Below are 21,303 nucleotides of genomic sequence, written 5' to 3' on the forward strand. Positions count from 1 at the left end.
TCTTTTTCGACTTCTGAAAATGTTATATTCTGTTCTTCGTCAGGGTTTTCGTGTAAATAAATAAAATTGAAAACAAGTTAAAAAATATAAATAAAACCAAACACAGTCGACCTTCGCGTTACGAGCAAGAAACGCTAACCGTTTGTCAAGGTGGATTCATAAATCACAAATACAGGAGTATTGGTGGGGAAAAATTACACAAATTTTGGTCTGAGTTTTACCAACTACGCGATATTCCTAACATACATTTTAAATTTGACAACAATCGACCTAGTAGTTTCGGAGCTCTAATAAAATTCGGCACAGACAGATGACGGACAAACAGACGGAACGGGAGACCTGATTTTCGTACTGTTGAAGTCATGAAATATTTAGAAAACATGGAAGTCGCTGTTCGCCGGAAGTAAAAACGAAATTAAATGTTTCAAAATTTCGTTTTATATTATATGAATGTTTATAATATCAAGAACTTCAGTTAAATGTTAGTGGTTCTAAAAATTTTGAAAATTATTTCTCGAATTTTGAAAATTTTCAGGCTTAGCGTACATGTTCACAGTTAACAATTTCTTTAGAGATGATAATAAAAATAATAATAATATGTAATGCATATTTGTCTTACTCACTTTACTTTTTTTTTTCAAAAATTACTTAATACATAGTTAAAATAATTGAAACAAATACAAAAATTTCCCATGATGACATAAAATCTTGAAAAATATTAATGTTGTACGCTTGTTTGAGAATTATATTCTAAAATTATTTTTTGTAATACAGAGTGTTCTGTTTTTACAACGCACAACTTAGCTTTTTAAATAAAACACCCTATATATTTTCACATATTCTCATTTTTCCTAGGCTTTATAACTACAGATTAATCCATTTTTTTTTAATTTTTTGAAAATTGGAATAATTGGCAACGTCGCATTGGAGTCTCAAAAATAACTTATGAATATAAAACTTAAATGAGGCTAATTAAAATATGTAAAAATACATACATATGTAACACTCTCTATAGTTGAAAATAATTTTACAATTTTTATCGATTTTTTTTCTTTTTTAATAATGAGTGACTCACCCTGTATATTCTATTCTTGCAAGATGATAAATTTGGAGTTTATAGACAATTTTTTTAGATATCTCCAATGACTACAACACATTACGGCGACAACGCTTCCTATTTTTGTTATTATACAGGGTGAGTCACTAAACGCGCAATCCTCTACGTCTCATTAATTTTTATAAACTGAAAAGAAGTCACTAACTAAACTTGCACGGGTTTTAGAGGACCATACACTAAAATTATTTTCAACTGTACAGAGTGTTTAATTTTTGAAGCATAGTACACAACTTGGTGTTTTTGAATAGAACACCCTATATATTTTTACATATTCCCATTAGATCCATCATAGACTCTATAACCATAATTTATTTTTGAAATGCTGATGCGACGTTGCCAAGTTATTCCAATTCTTTGTGGAAGCGAATTTTTCCACCAAAATGTGACCCAGAACCCCCATCATATAATTACTGTGCATTAATTTAATAAAAGTATGTTATTTAAAAAATATATAATATGTAAGGGTTTTTTACGAACACTCAGTACATTATAACTCTATGTTACATTTATACCACTATTCACAGCTTGTTTATGTTCTTGTAAAATAGTGTTTCAGATTTTAAAAATAACCATTTTACGATTTATTTTTTATATACCTTTGTTCTAAAAAAAACAAAGTTGTGTGTTAAGCCTCTTAAATAGAACACCCTGTATGGTTGATAGTAATTTTAGTGTATGCTACTCAACTTTAGTCTGAGTCTTTCTTTTTATTTCTAATAATGAATGAGATATCGAAGAGTGCGCCCGTAGTGACTCACCCTGTATATTGTATTCTTGCAAGATGATTACTTTGCAATTTGAAGACAAATTTTTGGATAGTGTAGTGTTTATAAGGCATTAGGGCAACAGCGCATCACATTTTTATATTAATATACAGGGTGAGTCAGTAAGCACCTGTTGGTCTACTTATCTGATTAATTATTAAAAACAAAAAAAAAGGTCAAGAACTGAAATTGTAGTACGGTTGTCTGAGTAACAACGCTAAAATTATTTTCAACTATACAGAGTGTTTAGTTTTTGAGACATAACACACAACTTAGTTTTTTAAGTTTATACACGCCCTATATTATAGAACTCGTTTTCAGTAAAATTCGAAAAACTGAAAAAACCAATTTGAAAATATCCAAAAACTGTAAAAAGTTGAAAATAAAATCCAAGAATGGGATAATTGAAAAATAGAAATATATTAAAATTTAAAAAATTGAAAAACGGAAAACTGAAAAAGCCAAAAATTTAAAAATTGCTGAAAATCAAAAAATGCAAACCTTTAAAATTGAAAATTAGAATAATTATGAAATAAAACTCGGTCTTAAAAATCGAAAAATGGAATAATTGGAAAATTGCAAAATAATTGAAATATCGAAAAAAGACCAATCGTAAAATTGAAAATTAAAATAATTCCGTATAGTACTTGTTAAGATAAGACTAATTTTGGCAAATCACATACCTTCCAAGAAAATAGAGGGTGGGTGGGCGGGGCTACTATTTGATAAGATAAAACTGATTTTGGCACTTTTAACATTTTGGGACCATTTTTCAACTATTTTCAAAATTAGTTGAAGACATTTTCTTGTAAATTCACAGAAATGTTTAAAATTTGTTTATTTGAGACAATAGAAAAAGCGGGACAGGTCAGGTCACATTAGGTCAAGTCACGTGAGGTAACGTGAAATAATAAATAAATTTTATAGCAAATAGTATAACAAAAAAAAATACGATTGGCGCCTTTTTTTTTACTTTTTCACATCTTTTTTCCACTACTACACAACAGAAGAACATAACAAAAACAATATCAATGGAATTATTTGTAAAATCTGTGCTACAATATTTTGTAGAGGGATAAATAAACGTACGCGCTTTCTTGTGGTATCAATTAAATTAAATTTTAATATACAGAGTGTTTGTAAAAAAAATCTAAAACTTTACAATTTTTAAACATCGATATTTCAGTTTTTCGAATAGAACACCCTGTATTTTGTCTTACTTTATTTTTTGTTATCATTCTTCCAATATGACGATGTGCCTAATAAACTACAGGTGTTCTTTTTGAAAAAACTGAAATATGGATATTTAAAAATTGCAATAATTAATTTTTTTGTAAACACTTTGTATATGATGATTTAATTTTATTTATACCACAATCAAGCACGTACCCTTATTTATCCCTCTATAAAATATTTTTCCCAAATATTAAAAATAACGCTAGTGCGATTTTTTTTGGGAACCGTTGTATTGCTAAACAAAAATGAAGAAAATTTGAATAACGTGGCAACGTCGCATTAAAATTTAAAAAATAAACCGTGGTTATAAAGTGTTAGAAGAGGTGATTCAAAATATGTAAAAATATATAGGGTGTTTCTTTAAAAAAATTGTTGTATGTTACGCCCAAAGAACAGAACGCTCTGTATAATTAAAAATAAATCGATTTTAAAGTATATCCTCAACCAATCGTACAACTTTGGTCTATGTTTCTTTTTATTTCTAATAATTATTATAATGAAATATTGAGGAACGTGCTTAGAAAATCTGTAGATAATTTCGAAAAATTGTAACAGTTTATGAGAAAATTTGAGAAAATTAATGGTATGTATTTATTGTCAAAATTTCTGTAAATCAAAAATTGAAAATGAGAGAAAACCCCAAAATTTTTAACACTGAAATTCTTGTTTTGGTCAACAGTTTTTGTATGAACTTAAGAATGTTTGTAGAATAGTAGGAATTTTAAAAAAGATTGTCTTCAAAATAATGAAAAACGATTTACGTTTACATACACTTGAAATTCAGTTTTTCAAAACTAAAAGTCAGAAAAAAAAGCTTGGGAATATTTTTTGAGTCTTCAGAAGTTTTTAAATTTAAAGACATTTTAATAATTTAAAAAAGGAGCCATTATTGTTGAATTTATGATCTTACACATATTTGGAGTTTTCAAAATTTTCAGCTTTTAGAAAATACCTGTCGATTTTTTTCGAAATCCTCAAAATTTTGTAGATTTTAAAAACGAGAGCATTTGTGGGACTAAAAGTGGATAAATATAAAACTATGAAAATTAATATAATTCCATGAATTCTCCGAATTTTCACTTTAAAAGAAGTAAAACTATTTTTCCATAAATACAAAATCTGTAAAACCGCAATCTTAGTATTTTTTTTAAGAAAAAATACACAACCTTCAAACTTATAGTTTCGGATTTTGGGAACCAATAACCTCCTCGAATCGGCCGTCCATGTTCTCTCCTTCGCCTATAATTCTGAACATCGTGTCTTACAAATTTTTCGGTCTCTTATTGCCGGTAAGCGCAGGTGTGTATTAGCATACATTAATGGGTTGGGTAAATAAATTTAAAAAGACTCGTATTGACTTGATAATGCGTACATAAATTAGTGGTTCGAAGGTGATAATTAAACCCAAACAATAACAAAAAAAATGCCCGCGTTGGGTAACAGCTGGGTGTTGGCCACCATTTTCGAATTTTGCAGTCGGCCAATTAGAATGTCACAGCGCTTATTAGCACTCAATTTAATCAAACGGTTTATGGGCGCTCCGATAAGGAGAAGTGAACTAGTTTGCGGTTGAATGGAAGATTAGATTTTCCTTGTTGCCATTATCATGGAGATTTTATGGGAAAGCGGTGGCTAATGGGACGGCCAATGGCCGTATTTTTGCGGAATTAGTAATGAAAATTTCGATCTTGCGAAACTATTAGATAATTCGTAGGAGATACATGGATGGGTTCGACGTTCGTGATCTAAACTGTGATAATGGGTTTGGATTGTGGCGTGATTGGAACAGCTTCGATGTCGCATGTAAAATAGGACCGTGTTCGCTTAAATTAATAATTCATGCTGTGGCATCAACGGTGTTCTGTAACAGGGGTCTGTGAGGTGAATTTTAATAATGTGTGGTTGTGTTAAGTTGTTGTAAGAATAAATTTCATTCATGTTGACGGGGGAATTTACAAGAAAAATTGTGTTGTGCGTGTTGGTTGGACAGAATTATGGAAACTGGTGGCACGATGTACAATGTATGTGTGGTAGTTTGGACCGAGAAGTTGTTACCAGAAAGGAGTTGGGACTAGTAGTGAAAAAATTACCGGAATGGCTATAAAATCACACTTTTTAGTTTTATTGTTTGGTGGCCGCTGTAAAGTCACACATTCCGATCATAACAAAGCCATGATGTTGTTGCGCGTTAGTATTTTAGTTTGAAATTGTTGCGAGTCTTGAAATTCATACATTTGTTGATGTTTTTTAATCACTTTAACGTTGTAAAACTTAGAACTTAAAATAAAAACTGTGTTTTCTTGGCGTTTCGCAATTTGTTAAATACGAAAATGCTGATTTTTGATTTATGAGAGACGCTGTTGGAAACTACAGAACCGATTACTTCGACATTTTAAAGAAATCAGTAATGTTATTCCAATTAGAAACCTAGTTACGTTGTAATTAGTGATGCCATTTGATCGAAAAAAAAAGTACTAGAACAGGCGTTGAAATTATTTTTAAAATAATGATGTTGGCAACACTAACGCATTTCTTGTTCAGTTTGGCAGTTACGGTGAAATAACTGTCAAATAGCTCCAATGCCAACATTATTATTTTAAAAATAAATTTCTTGGGCTACTAGACGATTTAATCGTAATGATAAATAATAATCCATATGTACATAGGGTGGAAATAACACCCCTTCGTCAGTTTTGTGTCATTTTAATTTTTTTTTATTTTATTTTTATCATTTTCTTCTTTTTCCCGTTTTACATTTCTCTACAAGGTTTAATTTTCTTTAAATTTCTCTTATTTTCTTCTTTGTTTTGCCGTTTTTTCGCCATTTTTTCTGAATTTCGTTTTCAGGTTTTTTTGCGAAGAAGTTAAAATTTCCTTCCTCTTTTATATACTTTTTTTATTTTTGGCCTTCAATTTTTGGTTGTCATTTCTGCAAATAATGAAATGTAAAACGTTCACCCAAATTTGTTTGATCATCCCCACCAACATTTTGATGACGTCAAAATTCTGCAAGATAAATGCTATTTAAATTTCATAAAACTGTACTTGTGGTTTATGAAACCACCTTGATTGTTTATCTTCGATATCCAAATTTTCGCAAACAAAATCTAAATTATATCAACAATCATGGGATTTTTTAATGATCTTTGATCTTTAGACTTTTATGACAAGAAAAATTTTCTTGTTGTTTTATATTCCTGGTTCATTTTTGCATATTTTTCTATCTAGTTGAGATTTCTGGCAACAACCTTCTTGATTTTTAGTTCTCCTAGACCTAGAGTATGAAAAAGTTCAGTTTCCCGTTACTGCCTGTCTGTTGTCTCTCGGCGATTGTATTAGGCGGAAAATCTCCAAAACTACTAGGTTGATCGTTTAAAATTTTAGACATGTTTTAAAAACATCCTGTAGATGGTAAAGCGTCCATCATAATGTATGATTTTAGATTTTACTCGATACAAATGTCATTAAATAATATGCATCTATCTTCTATAAACTTGTTGTTTATTAATCCACCCTAACTTTTTACTCGAGATATACAAGATGAGCCACTAAGTGGGCGCTCCTCGATATCTCATTAATTATTAGAAACAGAAAAAAGTGTAAGTCTCAAGTTGTATAGACCATATACCAAAATTATTTTCAACTATACAGAGTGTTCCTGTTTTAAAGTATAATGCACAACTTGTTTTTTCCAAATATAAGACCCTATATATTTTTATATATTCCGATTGACTTCTTCGGATTTTAATTCAATTAATTTATTTTTGAAATTTCGATGCGACGTTGCCAAATTATTCAATTTTTTTTAATTTTTTTAGTGAGGGTTCACAAAAAAGCGCAATAGGGTTATTTTCAAAATCTGGGTCATAATATTTTATGGAGAGACAAACAAAATTGAGTTTTTTAATATACAGTGTTTTTAGAAAACAATTTTCAAATATCGATATTTTAGTTTTTTTCAAATAGAACACCCTGTAATTTATTACTGCAGCTTATAATTTTTTTTTGTTAAATATTTTCTATGGTTAAAGTTGATAGCTATTTAGATTTTTTACTTTTTTAAGGAACACACCGACATATTCAAAGAAAAAGAACAAAAATTCTCAATCAGAATCAGAATCTTTTGAAGCTAAGATTTTTCATTTTTTTGATTTCTCCATTTTTCGGTTTTTTGACTTCTCGGTTTTAGATTTTATGGTTTTTCTATTTTTCGATTTTCAAAATTTTTGAATTCTATTTTGCAATTTTTCGGGTTTTAAATTTTTCTATTTCTGAATCGATTGTTTAATTTCCTAATTTTTTAATTTTTCGTTTTTTAATTTTTCGACTTTACACTGTTTCCATGTTTCAATTCATCGGTTTTCCATTTTTCAACATTTTAATTTTTGGAATTTTTCAGTTTTTCGAAATTTAAATCTTTTGGTTACTTAATTCTTAGATCTTCAATTTATTTAAATTTTGGATTTTGCGATTTCTCAAATTTTCGTTTTTATTTAATTTTTTAACTTTTCGTTTATACGATTTTTTAATTTCTCGATCTTGCGATTTTTCTACTTTTCGGTTTTAGATTTTACAGTTTCTTAATTTTTTGGTTTTTTGTTTTGTTAAGGTTACGACTGCTTAATTTTTCAACATTTCAATTTCTGGGATTTTTAAATTTTCCTCGGTTTTTCGATTTTTCGGCTTTTCGATGTTTGAAACTTATTTTGGATATTGCGATTTCCCAATTTTTCATTTTTTTTGTGGTTGATGTGAGATTTAATAAAAAAAATTTCGTTTTTAAAATTTTTCTGTTCTTAAATTTTTCGATTTTTCAGTTTATCGACTTCTTCAAAATGAAAATGTTTCATTTTTTAATTTTTCGATTTTTCAATTTTTCTATTTCCCAAATTTTTGACATTTCAGTTTTGGGATTTTTTTATTTCCCGATTTTTCGGTTTTTAAATTTCTTTCGATTTCTGGATTACCTAATCGAGATTTCAATGTTTCAAATTTTCGGTCGTTGAATTTCCAAATTTTTCAATTTTTCGATTTTTAATTTTTCGATTTTATGTTATTTCGATTTCTCAATGTTTCAAGTTCGATGTTTTAAGTTTTCGGTTTTTTTATTTTTCAAGTTTCCGATTGCTCAATTTTTCAATATTTCAATTTTTGGAATTTTTCAATTCTTCAATTTTCCAATTTTTCGATTCTTCAATTTTTCCATTTTTTAAGTTTTGGATTTTGCAGTTTCCCAATTTTTCGGTTTTCTTTTGATGTTTCAGTTATCCTATTTTTAAATTTTTTAGTTTTTAAAATTTTTCGATTTTTCAACTTTTCAATTATACGATTTTATGACGTTATGATTTTTCCATAAACCTTGGAATGTCAACAGCGCCCCCTGGTTGATATGTACCACACCATGTTATGAATCTTCCCTAGTTGAGATCTACTGAAACCTCAAGTAAGATGCAGTAATTAACTACAGCGTGTTCTTCTTAAACAATGTGAAATATCAAAAAAAGGTATACCTTTTTTACAACCACTCCGTATATACAATCTGGGGAGTGGTTAATAAGTATATATTAAATATGTGTTCTATTGAAAAAAAAACTAAGTGTATGGTATGTCTCGCAAACAAAACACTCTGTATAGAAGAAAATAATTTTATTGTGTGCTACTCAAAGAGTCGTATAACTTAAATCTGTGACTTTTTCTATCTCTAATAATAATTACTGTGATATCGAACACAACGTAACTCACCCTGTATACATATTTCGGAAAAAAAAATGGTAACTGTACCACATTTTATAATTTAATTAACAAACTAGAAAACGGAGTCCTGAAATCTTCAAACGTTGTAAAGTTATTGCAAATATTTCCAATATTTAATTTTTCAAATTTTAGATCCTTTAAATTTTTTTTTCTTCAATTTTTCTATTTGCAATTTTTGGTTTCGGTTTTTTATTTTCTTTACTTTTCCAATTTTTCGGTTTTTCAGTGTTCTGATATTATAATTTTTCCTTTAATCAATGTGAAATTTTACAATTTTTGAGTTTTTCGGTTTTTCGATTTGGAATTTTTCGTTTCGGTTTTTTATGTGCTTTATTTTTACAAATTTTCGATTTTTCAGTTTTTCGTTTCCTCAGTTTGTCGATTTGCGCTTTTGCAATTTTTCATTTTTATTGTTTCAATTTTTAAATTTTCCAACTTTTCGATTTAAAATTCCTCGAGTTTTCAATTTTAAATTTTTCAATTTTTAAATTCTTTAAATTTTTATTTCTACAAATTTTTAATTTTTCATTTTTTTTTGTTTCTTCAGTTTTACGTTCTATAATTTTTCTTTATTTTTTGTGAAATTTTTACGTATCTAAAAGTAATTACAATTTCAAAAATGTTTCACTTTTTCAATTTTACCATTTTAGAATTTTTTATTTTTTAATTATTGGATTTTAGTTTTTTCAAATAGAACACCCTGTAATTTATTACTGCAGCTTTTTTTTGTTAAATATTTAGATTTTTTACTTTTTTAAGGAACACACCGACATGTTCAAAGAACGAGAACAAAAAAAATAAGTGAGATGCAGTAATAAAATACAGTGTGTTCTTCTTAAACAAAGTGAAATATCAGAAAATTGTATACCTTTTTTACAACCACTCAGTATATACAATCTGGGGAGTGGTTAATAAGGATATATTAAATCTGTGTTCTATTAAAAAAAAAAACTAAGTGTATGGTATGTCTCGCAAACAAAACACTCTGTATAGAAGAAAATAAACTATGTGGTAACTGTACCACATTTTATAATTTAATTAACAAACTAGAAAAGGGACTCCTGAAATCTTCAAAGTAAAGTTATCGTAAATATGCTAAATCGAGTATCAAAATTTATCTCTTTATTCGCTCCAAAAACTTGATGACGTCACCTAAAAAAATTTGCTATCAATTTTGATGAGCCATCTTTTGCCTTAATTTTACATTTTTGCGTCCATTCTAGTTCTCTGAAAAGTTATCTTGGTAATTTTTTGTTGTATTTTTTTTTTCATTATACTTTTTATTTCTTTTATTTTAATACAAATTGTATTTTTTTTACTTCCGGAGGGTAATGTAAGAATATTTTGTAATAGGCTTATTCTAGTGAATGCCTACTTTAATGTTTTTTAGACGTTTTATGCCTCTCTTGATTGCCCGACAACTAATCAAATTGTTATCAAATCAAATTATGTATTCTTAGTAATATCGTGTAGATGGTAAAACGCTAACCAAAATTTTTCTGATCATTCCCACCAACAATTTGATGATGTCATCACGAAATTTTGCTTGGTAAATGCTGTTTAAATTTTGTAAAATAATATACATATTGCTGTACTTGTGATTCATGAATCCGCTTTGATTTTTTACCGTAACCATCCAGATTTTCGTAAAAAAGTCAAAATTGTATAATGATTTTTTATAAAAGAAACACTTTTGCGCTAATGCTGCGGTCATGGGACACTTTATTTTTGTCTAATACTGTGATTTGTGATATCTTTGTATATATATTTTTTCTAAAACTCTGGAAAGTTCTATCAAATAACATAAGACTAATTTTTCCTTCTGTTCCTGCTTTAAATCTCTGCACAAAGTGTAATTTTTTCCCCGTTTTTCGAGTGTCTTTTTACTCAAAAATTTCCTTCGTTTTGGCACGATTTATTCTTTGGCAACCAAAATAATCCGGAAAATGTAAATTATGTTACTATTTTATATTCCTAGTTCATTTTTGTTTATTTTTCTGTCTATTGGTGATTTCTTGCAGTCGTCTATCGGTGATTGTATTGGGCAGATAATCTTCAAAACTACTGCACTGATTGTTCTAAAATCTGTCTTAATTTTCTAGCCTCATATGTTATTTTCGATTTATTATTCTCTTCTATCAAATAAATATTTTGTTCAATTCGATGGCCGTTTTAATATTCAAATTTTTTTATAAAATAATAAAGTACAGAGATGCTTTTTCGTATCTATCGAGTTAAACATGGTTGTAATTTTCCTACATTTTAATTTACATAATTAGAAAAGAATCTGCAAACAATATCGTCTTGATTAAACAGTGAATTACGTCACCAATTAGAAATCTCACATTATTTGTACTTCCGCTTACAGCATGAGCGTAGTCTGCGTTAGGCAACATCTACGATTTATTAAAACCTCGCCTTTGATTGGCCAGTTCAAGGTCAGTTAGGAACACGTGGCCGTCTGTTCGGTTCGTTATTCAATTAGGAAATTAGATATGAATAATCTGGCAACCGGAACCTCGGCTAACTGCTGCAATTTAAACAATAACACGAATTTTTTCACTGAAACGGGGACCAAATTTTTGAATATATTTCTTAAAATGGTCGAGCGGCTTCGTTGGACGACTTAATATGGAAGACCCTTGAAAATTGCGTAATTGACGTGATGCATTTTAACTTGATGTGTATATTAATTCTCCATTTTAGACATTATCCGCTAAACTCCGCAATTACCTTTTTTACTGTCTAAATTGACGATAATCACCAATGTTTACCTGTTTATCGTCTAGATTTATCAGGCTGCGAAAACATGACTACTCTCGCTAACTTCTGAAATTAAATCAACCCAATTAAAAAATTCCAAAACACACAAACCTGTAGGGTTATTGCCCTCCCCGTGACATTGAAACCACTCCAAATAATTCTTTTCTTGACCCTATTTCTGCGAATTATTCTCCCCGCACCGCGCCGATAATTACCATGGAATTTCGCAATGAAATTTAATCTCGACAAAATTGCGCTTCAGCATTTCGATCAAGGATGGACGGGCAGTGGAAAAGTAGCGAATAATAACAATAATTGTGAAGCGGGTCCTTGAAGCACGCAAATATTTGAGATTTTCGACGTTAATTTTCGTGTTGGAGTGTGATGTTTTAATTAGATAGTCTCGGCGGAGAGCTTCCGAGAGCGAACAGGATCTGGTGGGTTTTGACGAGGACCAGGTCCTGACCCGGCCTAGTTGCCGGATGATGGATGATGTTATTTGGAGCAGAATACGTGCGGATTAATTTGCTGAGATACGCCCACGTGAGCTTTGGGAGTTTTAAATTTGCATCGAGTGCAGGTGGGACTTAACAATTATCGTTTATGGTGGGTTTTATGGGTGTTTTATTTGCGGCGTTCTTAAAATTATCGTGTACGGCGCGAGATCGACCGGATAAAGAGCTGGTGGGTAGGGAGTTGTCGGTTATGGAAGGACGATTTAATAATTATCTTTTTTATTAGCTGGGGTTTTATATTCTGAGTATTCGTAATTGTAACACCTTGTTTATTATACAGGGTCATCATAAAATACTGTAGTCAATTCACCAAAATGATTTGAACTCTTTTGAAATGGCACGAACGTCAAAATAAATCTGTCAAATGTGCCAAAAATTGAAATGCCAGGTTTGCGGTTTAATTTCATTTTAAATAGACACGAAAATACGCCAGTGTGCACTATGGTACTTCGTGAGTTATGACTGACATCATTTGCCAAAATCAGTCTTATCTTAGCAAAAGTACAAGCTCCGCCCACCCGCCCTCTATTTTCTTAAAAAGTAAAACATTTGCTAAAGTCTATCTCATCTTGTCAGGTACTAGCCCCGCCCACCCACCTTCTTTTTTCTTAAAGGATATGTCATTTGCTAAAATCAGTCTTATTTTTCCAAATACTACCCCACCCACCCACCCGTCCTCTATTTTCTTAGATGGTATATATACGCCGGTTTGTTGGGCTAGTACTTGCTAAGATAAGTCTGATTTTGGCAAAATGATATACTCTATAAGACAATAGAGGGTGGGTGGGCGGGGCTTGTATTTGGTCAGACAATACTGATTTTGGCAAATAATCTCAAGTCACATCTTACGAAGTACTAGCCCCACCCATTTATACTTCGATTTTATAGTTTTTTTGTTTTTTTTTTCAATTTTAATTTTTTCAGTTTTTCGTTTTTTTAAATTTTGCAAATTTTCGATTTGAAATTCTTCGAGTTCCCAACTTTTAATTTTTCAATTTTTGGATTCGTTAAATTTTTTTTTCTTCAATTTTTCGATTGTGCGATTTCTCAATTTTTCATTTTTCATGTATCTTCAATTTTTAAATTTTTGATTTCGGTTTTTTATTTCCTTTCCTTTTTTCGGTTTTTCAATGTTCTGATATATTGTAATTTTTCTTTTTATCAATGTGAAATTTTAAAATTTTTTAGTTTTTCGGTTTTTCGATTTGGAATTTTTCGTTTCGGTTTTTAATTTGCTTTATTTTTACAAACTTTCGATTTTTCAATGTTTCGATTTTGTAATTCTTTTGTTTTTTCAATCTTAATTTTTTCAGTTTTTCGTTTTTTAAAATTTTGCAAATTTTCGATTCTTTAAATTGTTATTTCTTCAATTTTTCGATTTGTGATTTCTCAATTTTTCATTTTTCATGTATCTTCAATTTTTAAATTTTTGATTTCGGTTTTTTATTTCCTTTCCTTTTTTCGGTTTTTCAATGTTCTGATATATTGTAATTTTTCTTTTTATCAATGTGAAATTTTAAAATTTTTTAGTTTTTCGGTTTTTCGATTTGGAATTTTTCGTTTCAAATTTTTATTTGCTTTATTTTTTGCAAATTTTTGATTTTTCAATGTTCCGATTATAATTCTTTTGTTTTTTCAATTTTAATTTTTTCTGTTTGTCAATTTGCGCTTTCCCAATTTTTCATTTTTATTGTTTCTTCTTCTTTAAATTTTTATTTCTACAATTTTTCAGTTTTTCATTTTTTTTTTGTTTCTTCAGTTTTACATTATATAATTTTTCTTTATTTTTTCAGTTTTTCGGTTTTTCTGATTTTTCTTTTTATCAATGTGAAATTTTACAATTTTTGACTTATCCGGTTCTTCGATTTGGAATTTTTGATTCCGGTTTTTTATTTGCTTTATTTTTACAAATTTCCGATTTTTCAATGTTCCGATTTTATAATTCTTTCGTTTTTCAATTATAATTTTTTCAGTTTTTCGCTTCTTCAGTTTGTCGATTTGCGCTTTCGCAACTTTTCATTTTTATTGTTTATTCAATTATTAAATTTTGCAACTTTTCGGTTTAAAATTCATCTAGTTTTCAATTTTAAATTTTTCGATTTTTAAATTCTTTAAATTTCTATTTCTACAATTTTTCAATTTTTCATTTGTTTTGTTTCTTCAGTTTTATGTTATATAATTTTTCTTTATTTTTTGAATTTTTCGTTTCCATTTTTATTTGCTTTGTTTTTTGCAAATTTTTGATTTTTCAATGTTCCGATTACAATTCTTTTGTTTTTTCAAGTTTAATTTTTTCAGTTTGTCAATTTGCGCTTTCCCAATTTTTGATTTTTATTGTTTCTTCTTCTTTAAATTTTTATTTCTACAATGTTTCAGTTTTTAATTTTTTTTGTTTCTTCAGTTTTACGTTATATAATTTTTTATTTTTTCAGTTTTTCGGTTTTTCTGATTTTTCTTTTTATCAATGTGAAATTTTACAATTTTTGACTTTTTCGGTTCTTCGATTTGGAATTTTTCATTCCGGTTTTTTATTTGCTTTATTTTTACACATTTTCGATTTTTCAATGATCCGATTTTATAATTCTTTCGTTTTTTTATTTTTAATTTTTTCAGTTTTTCGTTTCTTTAGTTTGTCGATTTGAGCTTTCGCAATTTTTCATTTTTATTGTTTCTTCAATTTTTAAATTTTGCAACTTTTCGATTTAAATAATTCCTCGAGTTTTCAATTTTAAATTTTTCAATTTTTAAATTCTTTAAATTTTTATTTCTACAATTCTTCAATTTTTCATTTGTTTTGTTTCGTTAGTTTTACGTTATATAGTTTTTCTTTATTTTTTCAGGTTTTTGGTTTTTCTGATTTTTCTTTTTATCAATGTGAAATTTTACAATTTTTGACTTTTTCGGTTCTTCGACTTGGAATTTTTCGTTTTGGTTTTTTATTTGCTTTATTTTTACAAATTTTCGATTTTTCTATGTTTCGATTTTATAATTTTTTCGTTTTTCCATTTTAATTTTTTCAGTTTTTCGTTTTTTCAGTTTGTCGATTTGCGCTTTTCCAACTTTTCATTTTTATTGTTTCTTCAATTTTTACATTTCGCACCTTTTCGATTTAAAATTCCTCGAGTTTTCAATTTAAAATTTTTATTTCTACAATTTTTCAATTTTTATTTTTTTTTGTTTCTTCAGTTTTACGTTATATAATTTTTCTTTATTTTTTCAGTTTTTCGGTTTTTCTGATTTTTCTTTTTATCAGTGTGAAATTTTTCAGTTTTTGAATTTTTGAATTTTTCTATTTGTAATTTTGCAATTTTTCTAGTTTTCATTTTTAATGCATACTTTTCTAAAAGTAATTACAATTTCAAAAATGTGTCACTTTTTCAATTTTACAATTTTAGAATTTTTCATTTTTTAGTTATTGGATTTTAAAACTTCGATTTTTTTTCAAAATTCTATAATAATTTTTCGATTTTACAATTTTTGTGTTTTTCAGTTTTGCAATTCTTTAAGTTTCTGTATTTATCAGTTCTTTGATTTGCAATTTTTCTTTTTTTCAGTTTTTCGATTTTTCAATTTTTCCATTTTTCAACTTTTCGAACAAAAAATGGAAAAATTACAAATTTGTAAAATTGGAAATAGAGATCTTGAAAAATTAAAAAACGAAATATAAAATCGAGATGAGATATTGAAAATTAAAGAAATCATGGGATCGGACAATTGAGAAATCCAAAAACTGCAAAACTGAAAAATTTAAAAATTGTAAAATCGAGGAATTGAAAATTAAACACTCAAAATTTGAAGAATTGTATAAATGAAAAATTATAAAATCGAAAGAAACATTGAAAAAATAAAGAAGGTGGAAACTGTGATATAAAATCTAGAAAACATGAATTAAAAAACAACGGGAAAATGAAAAATAAAAATCAAAAATTTGAAAAATGACGAAACGAAAAATTGCAAATGGGGAAACTGAAAAGTCGATTAGGACTTCCTTGACTCACGCTGGGGAACCAAAATTACCTGTTATCGAGCATCTGTGAACGCCACTGCAATACATTTAACCTTCAAAAATTGTGAATTAACAGAAAAGTGTTTAAGGGCTTTGTCATGAATTACACCTTAGGAAGGAACAAATAGTAGGCCCACCTACCCGCCGCCTGTTTTCCTGGAAGATATGTAATTATCCAAAATCAGTCTTATCTTACCAAGTGCTAGCCCCGCCCACCCGCCCCTGTTTTCTCAGAAGATATGTCATCTGCCAAAATAAGACTTACGTTAGCAAGTATTAGTACCGCCCACCCGCCCTTTATTTTCTCAGAAAATAGTATTTTCTAGTACTTACTAAGATAAGTCTTATTTTGGCAGATGACATATCTTCTGAGAAAATAGGGGCGGGTGGGCGGGGCTAGTACTTGCTCAGATAAGACTGATTTTGGCAAATGCCATAGCCTCTGAGAAAATAAAGGGCGGGTGGGCAGCGCTAGCACTTGCTAAGATAAGATTAATTTTGCCTCTATTAAACTTGTAAAAACTTGTTAAATTTAAAAGGTATTAAATTGCATAGTAACGGGTTGAATTCCTAAATTTGATTGGATATTTATTTTTTAACAACGCAGTAATTAATTTTTCTGAGACACCCTGTATAAGCAAATTTAAAAAATATTAATTATTTTTAAAAATTAAATCACAAATCACAATTATAGACTCATCATATTTTGCACACTACGGCTAGACTTAGAAATTTAACTCTTTTCTATGGAAATTTGCAATTTAACATCTTTAAATTTTCACAAACTTTTACAAGATTAACAGGGACAAAATCAGTTTTATCTTAACAAATACTAGGCCCGCCCACCCGCCCCCTACTTTCCTAGAGGATGTCATTTGCCAAAGTCAGTCTTATCTTACCAAGTACTAGCCCCGCCCACCCGCCCCTGTTTTCTCAGATGATATGTCATTTGCCAAAATAAGACTTACTTTAGGAAGTATTAGTACCGCCCACCCGCCCTTTATTTTCTCAGGGGGTACTATTTGCTAGTACTTGCTAAGATAAGTCTTATTTTGGCAGATGACATATCTTCTGAGAAAATAGGGGTGGGTGGGCGGGGCTAATACTTGCTCAGATAACACTGATTTTGGCAAACGCGATAGCCTCTGAAAAAATAGAGGGCGGGTGGGCGGGGCTAGTAGTTGCAAAGGTACAGCTTTTTTTGGCAAATGACAAACTCCGAAAAAGTGGAGGGTGGGTGGGCTGGGCACGCCACTATGTCCTCCGAGCCGTGTTTTTTTCTGTTCTCGAGCATCTGTGAAGGCCACTGTAATACATTTGACCTTCAAAAATTGTAAATTAACAGAAAAGTGTTTCAGAGATTTGTCATGAATTACACCTTAGGAGGGAACAAATACTAGGCCCGCCCACCCGCTCCCTATTTTCCCAGAGGATATGGCATTTGCCAAAATCAGTCTTATCTTACCAAGTGCTAGCCCCGCCCACCCGCCCCTGTTTTCTCAGTAGATATGTCATCTGCCAAAATAAGACTTACGTTACTAGGTATTAGTACCCCTCGCCCGCCCTTTATTTTCTCAGAGGGTAGTATTTACTAGTACTTGCTAAGATAAGTCTTATTTTGGCAGACGACATATCTTCTGAGAAAATAGGGGTGGGTGGGCGGGGTTAGTACCTGCTCTGATAAGACTGATTTTGGCAAACGCCATAGCCTCTGAGAAAAAGAGGGCGGGTGGGCGGGGCTAGTACTTGCATAGGTAAAACTCATTTTGGCAAATGACATAAACTCCGAGAAAGTAGAGAGTGGGTGGGCGGGGCTAGCACTTTCTAAGATAAAACTGATTTTGTCCCCATTAAATTAATTTAAAAGGTATTAAATTGCACAGTAACTTAAAACTAATCTTCTTTTTTTATTTTCCAAAAAGTCTTGCAACACTTCTTGATTAAGATTTTCATTACAAAAACGTGTAACTTTTTCTATTAATTCTTGCAATGTGTGGATTCTTATAAACACTGTCCTTCATCCATCCAAATATTGAAAAATCAAGTGGGGTCAAGTCAGGCGATCGGGGAGGGCACTCTGGATTGGCTCTTAACCTTATTATGCAGTTGCCATAAAATTCTTCCAAACATCTTGAATTTTCTCTTGTCGTAAGAGCTGTAGCACCATCTTGTTGAAAATAACCGGACTCTAATTCTTCGGGAAATAACATTTCCGTCCTTAAGTCCTCAAGAAAACCTTCACTAACTTGAAGTCTCCTCGTCGGTTTTCCCTTAGAGACGCTACCAGTGTCGTTAAATCTGGCCACAATTCGCCGTATGTGCGTCTTCAAAGATTCTTCCTCGATGACAACAGGATATTTCACCATATACTCGTCTTTACACGCATCCACAGAGTACACCCAGTCCCTGTCCTTATTTAACACCCCATTACGGTAATAGGACATGATGAACGTGTTTTGCTCCAAAGAATAACCCATCCTAACCTAAAAAAAATATTTGTAACACTGACCGTAGTCATTCCTCTGTGTTCATTACCTGAGATCATTCCACAATGATCTGAAGTTTTGATAAAAACTGTTTTTTGAGACACTTAAAGGGGAAGACAGCAAATGAAAACAACAAGACAAGTCAATGAACGCACAAAGTGTGGGAAAACGTACTAGTAATCGATAAAAACAACGTCAAAGTCATGGCCTTCCTTGACTACAATATTTTATGATGACTCTGTATAAGGTAAAATTTTTTCTATTACTGGCTATTATTATTATTATTATAAAAGTTGTTTTCTAAACAATTTTAACATTAGACCTCTGTTGGGTAGGCAACTAGTAATACATTGACGTTATTTGTAAATTTTGCACGAATTGTGTCTATCTTGATGTACTTACGGGAAATAGACGTAGCCATACAGCAACCTCCAGTGTTTTTTTTTATCATCGACCGAAACCGCGTTGCGTAACCGCACCAGGAACCGCCTTTCGCGGCGTTGGCGATTTTCCATTTCCCCGCCTTTTGCAGTGCGATTAAAATGGACCTATGAGTTGCTACAACTTCATCACAAAGGTGCTGCATCGTCGGAAGTACGTCACGGAGATGCCGCCCAGCGAGACGGAGGTGGTGCAGAGCTTGAAGAAGCTGCTCGAGGACAAGAACCGCGAGCTGAAGCTCAAAGAGGAGACGATCGCCCTGCTGGAGAAGGAGCTCGACGACAAGGATGCCATCATCAAGCACTTGCACAACGAAATCGACAAGTTTCGACAGGTGGTCAAGCCGATCACGCAGAAGATCATCACCAAGCAGCTGAATCTGGGCGACGAGAAGCCGAGGATCAAGAGGCAGGCCATCAGTGCGGAGCCGCTGAATGAAGCGGTGGGGGATTTGCATATTACGAAGAGCCCGAAGACTGCGACGTAAGGCAAATTTAGATGTAGGGGTTGTGTGGTTGATGAAATAAGCGATTTTGATGCTTTTTTGATGTAATTATTGTCTTGTCGAGGGACTATTCGACGACTGTTTATATAATCGATAATCGTGGTTCTAAAAATAGGCGTTGTGGTTTTTACTTGTTTTCACACTCACTTGCAAGTTGTCGGTTTTGTTAAAAAACAGGATGACGTCTAACAGAGTTTTATTGATATTAGGCGTAAGTTTGTTAGCGGCAAACCATGTAAATACAGCAGACTGAACGGCATACTTAACCAAATTTAGGTCAACTGGATTTCTATTATTTATAATAACTGAGGTGTCATCGGCAAAGATGATACATTTGCCATTGGTAATACAGTTTGAAAGGTCATTAATATATATTAAAAAAAGCAAAGGTCCAAGTATCGAACCCTGCGGAACACCCGTATATATTTTCTCGACAGTTGAAATAACACTGTCAAAGTAGACAAACTGAGTTCTTGTACTTAAGTAGGATTCGCTTTAGATAAGTCAAAACTTAACATTGAATAGTTACTTTTTTTTCAAAGGCTTGAAGAACTTCATTATATTCAACATGCACTAACAGCTAAACTCGTGGATCTATTATTACGAAAACCAAATTGAGTGCTATTCCAGATGTGCAAAAAGTTGCATTTTAAGAATGGTCTCAAATGTTTTACTTAAAATGGGTACAAGCGATATTGGTCTATAATTGGAAACAATATTTGGATCATTCTTTTTTAAAACAGGAATAACCTTAGCAATTTTTAATTGGCCAGGAAAAACAATCTCGAATACATTTTTTGTTAATTATTATTTTTGTTAATGGAATCACAATTATATTAACTAAATTCTTGATTATAATAGCGTTTATACCATACACATCTCTACTATTTGTGTTTTTCAAGCTATGTATCGCACTTCTAACCTCATTAAAAAGTCACTAACTTTTTAAATTCGAAATTATTAATATTAGCTTGTAGTAGGTTAGAATTTCCGCAGGAAATAGATGCTTTTATTTACAAACATAATATCACATCTCACATGTTTCACCTGATTTTGACATGAAACTATTTTTTTGTTCAACTGTGTAATTGTAAATTGAACAATCGGATAATTGAAAAATCGAAAGATCGAAAAATTGCAGTCGAAAATTTAAAAATTTCGAAAATTGAAATATAGAACTGAAAACTTGAAAAATCGAAAAACCTAAAATTTTTAAAACTGAAAAGTTTAAATATCGAAAAACTGAAAAATAGAAGAAAATTGAAGATTAGAAAAACTGAAAAATCACAAAATTGATCGAAATATCCAAAAATTGGGAAATTAAAACTTGAAAAATTTGGATATCGAAAAGTCAAAAAAGCAAAGTCGTAAAATCGCAAACTTAAAAAACCGAAAAATTGAAAAATAAAAAACCTGAAAAATTGAAAAATTGAACTGAAAAATTTTAACTTTGGGAAATCGAGAAATGGGAAAATCAAAAAATAGATTAATTGAGAAATCGGAAAATAGCAAATTCAGAAATGTCAAAATTTGAAAAATTAATAAATATTGAAAAACTAAAAATATCAAAAAATGAAAAATATAAAAATTCGAAAATCTAAAATTTAAAAATGGAAAAACTGAGAAATTAACAAATCGAGAAATTGAAACTTGAAAATTTAAAAAATTGAAAAATTGAAAAATCGGATAACTCAAAAATCGAAAAACTGAGAAACC

General features: G+C 30.4%; 1 protein-coding gene across 4 annotated transcripts in view; it reads left to right on the forward strand.

The window, feature by feature from the left end:
• LOC135123375 (cGMP-dependent protein kinase, isozyme 2 forms cD4/T1/T3A/T3B-like) overlaps nt 1-21,303 on the forward strand; it is a 368,990-nt gene that overhangs the window by 240,601 nt on the left and 107,086 nt on the right. The window contains exon 2 of one of the 4 annotated variants that reach the window (XM_064047977.1): nt 19,174-19,565. The exons of the other annotated variants lie outside the window; for them this stretch is intronic. Coding sequence (XP_063904047.1) covers nt 19,192-19,565 — 374 coding nt within the window. The 5' untranslated portion in view covers nt 19,174-19,191. The remainder of the gene's footprint in view (nt 1-19,173; nt 19,566-21,303) is intronic. 4 annotated transcript variants of the gene reach the window in all.

Source organism: Zophobas morio, unplaced genomic scaffold (assembly GCF_036711695.1).
Source record: "Zophobas morio isolate AGI-343-1 ecotype UQ-CSIRO unplaced genomic scaffold, CSIRO_AGI_Zmor_V1 ptg000006l, whole genome shotgun sequence".
Taxonomy (NCBI): domain Eukaryota; kingdom Metazoa; phylum Arthropoda; class Insecta; order Coleoptera; family Tenebrionidae; genus Zophobas; species Zophobas morio.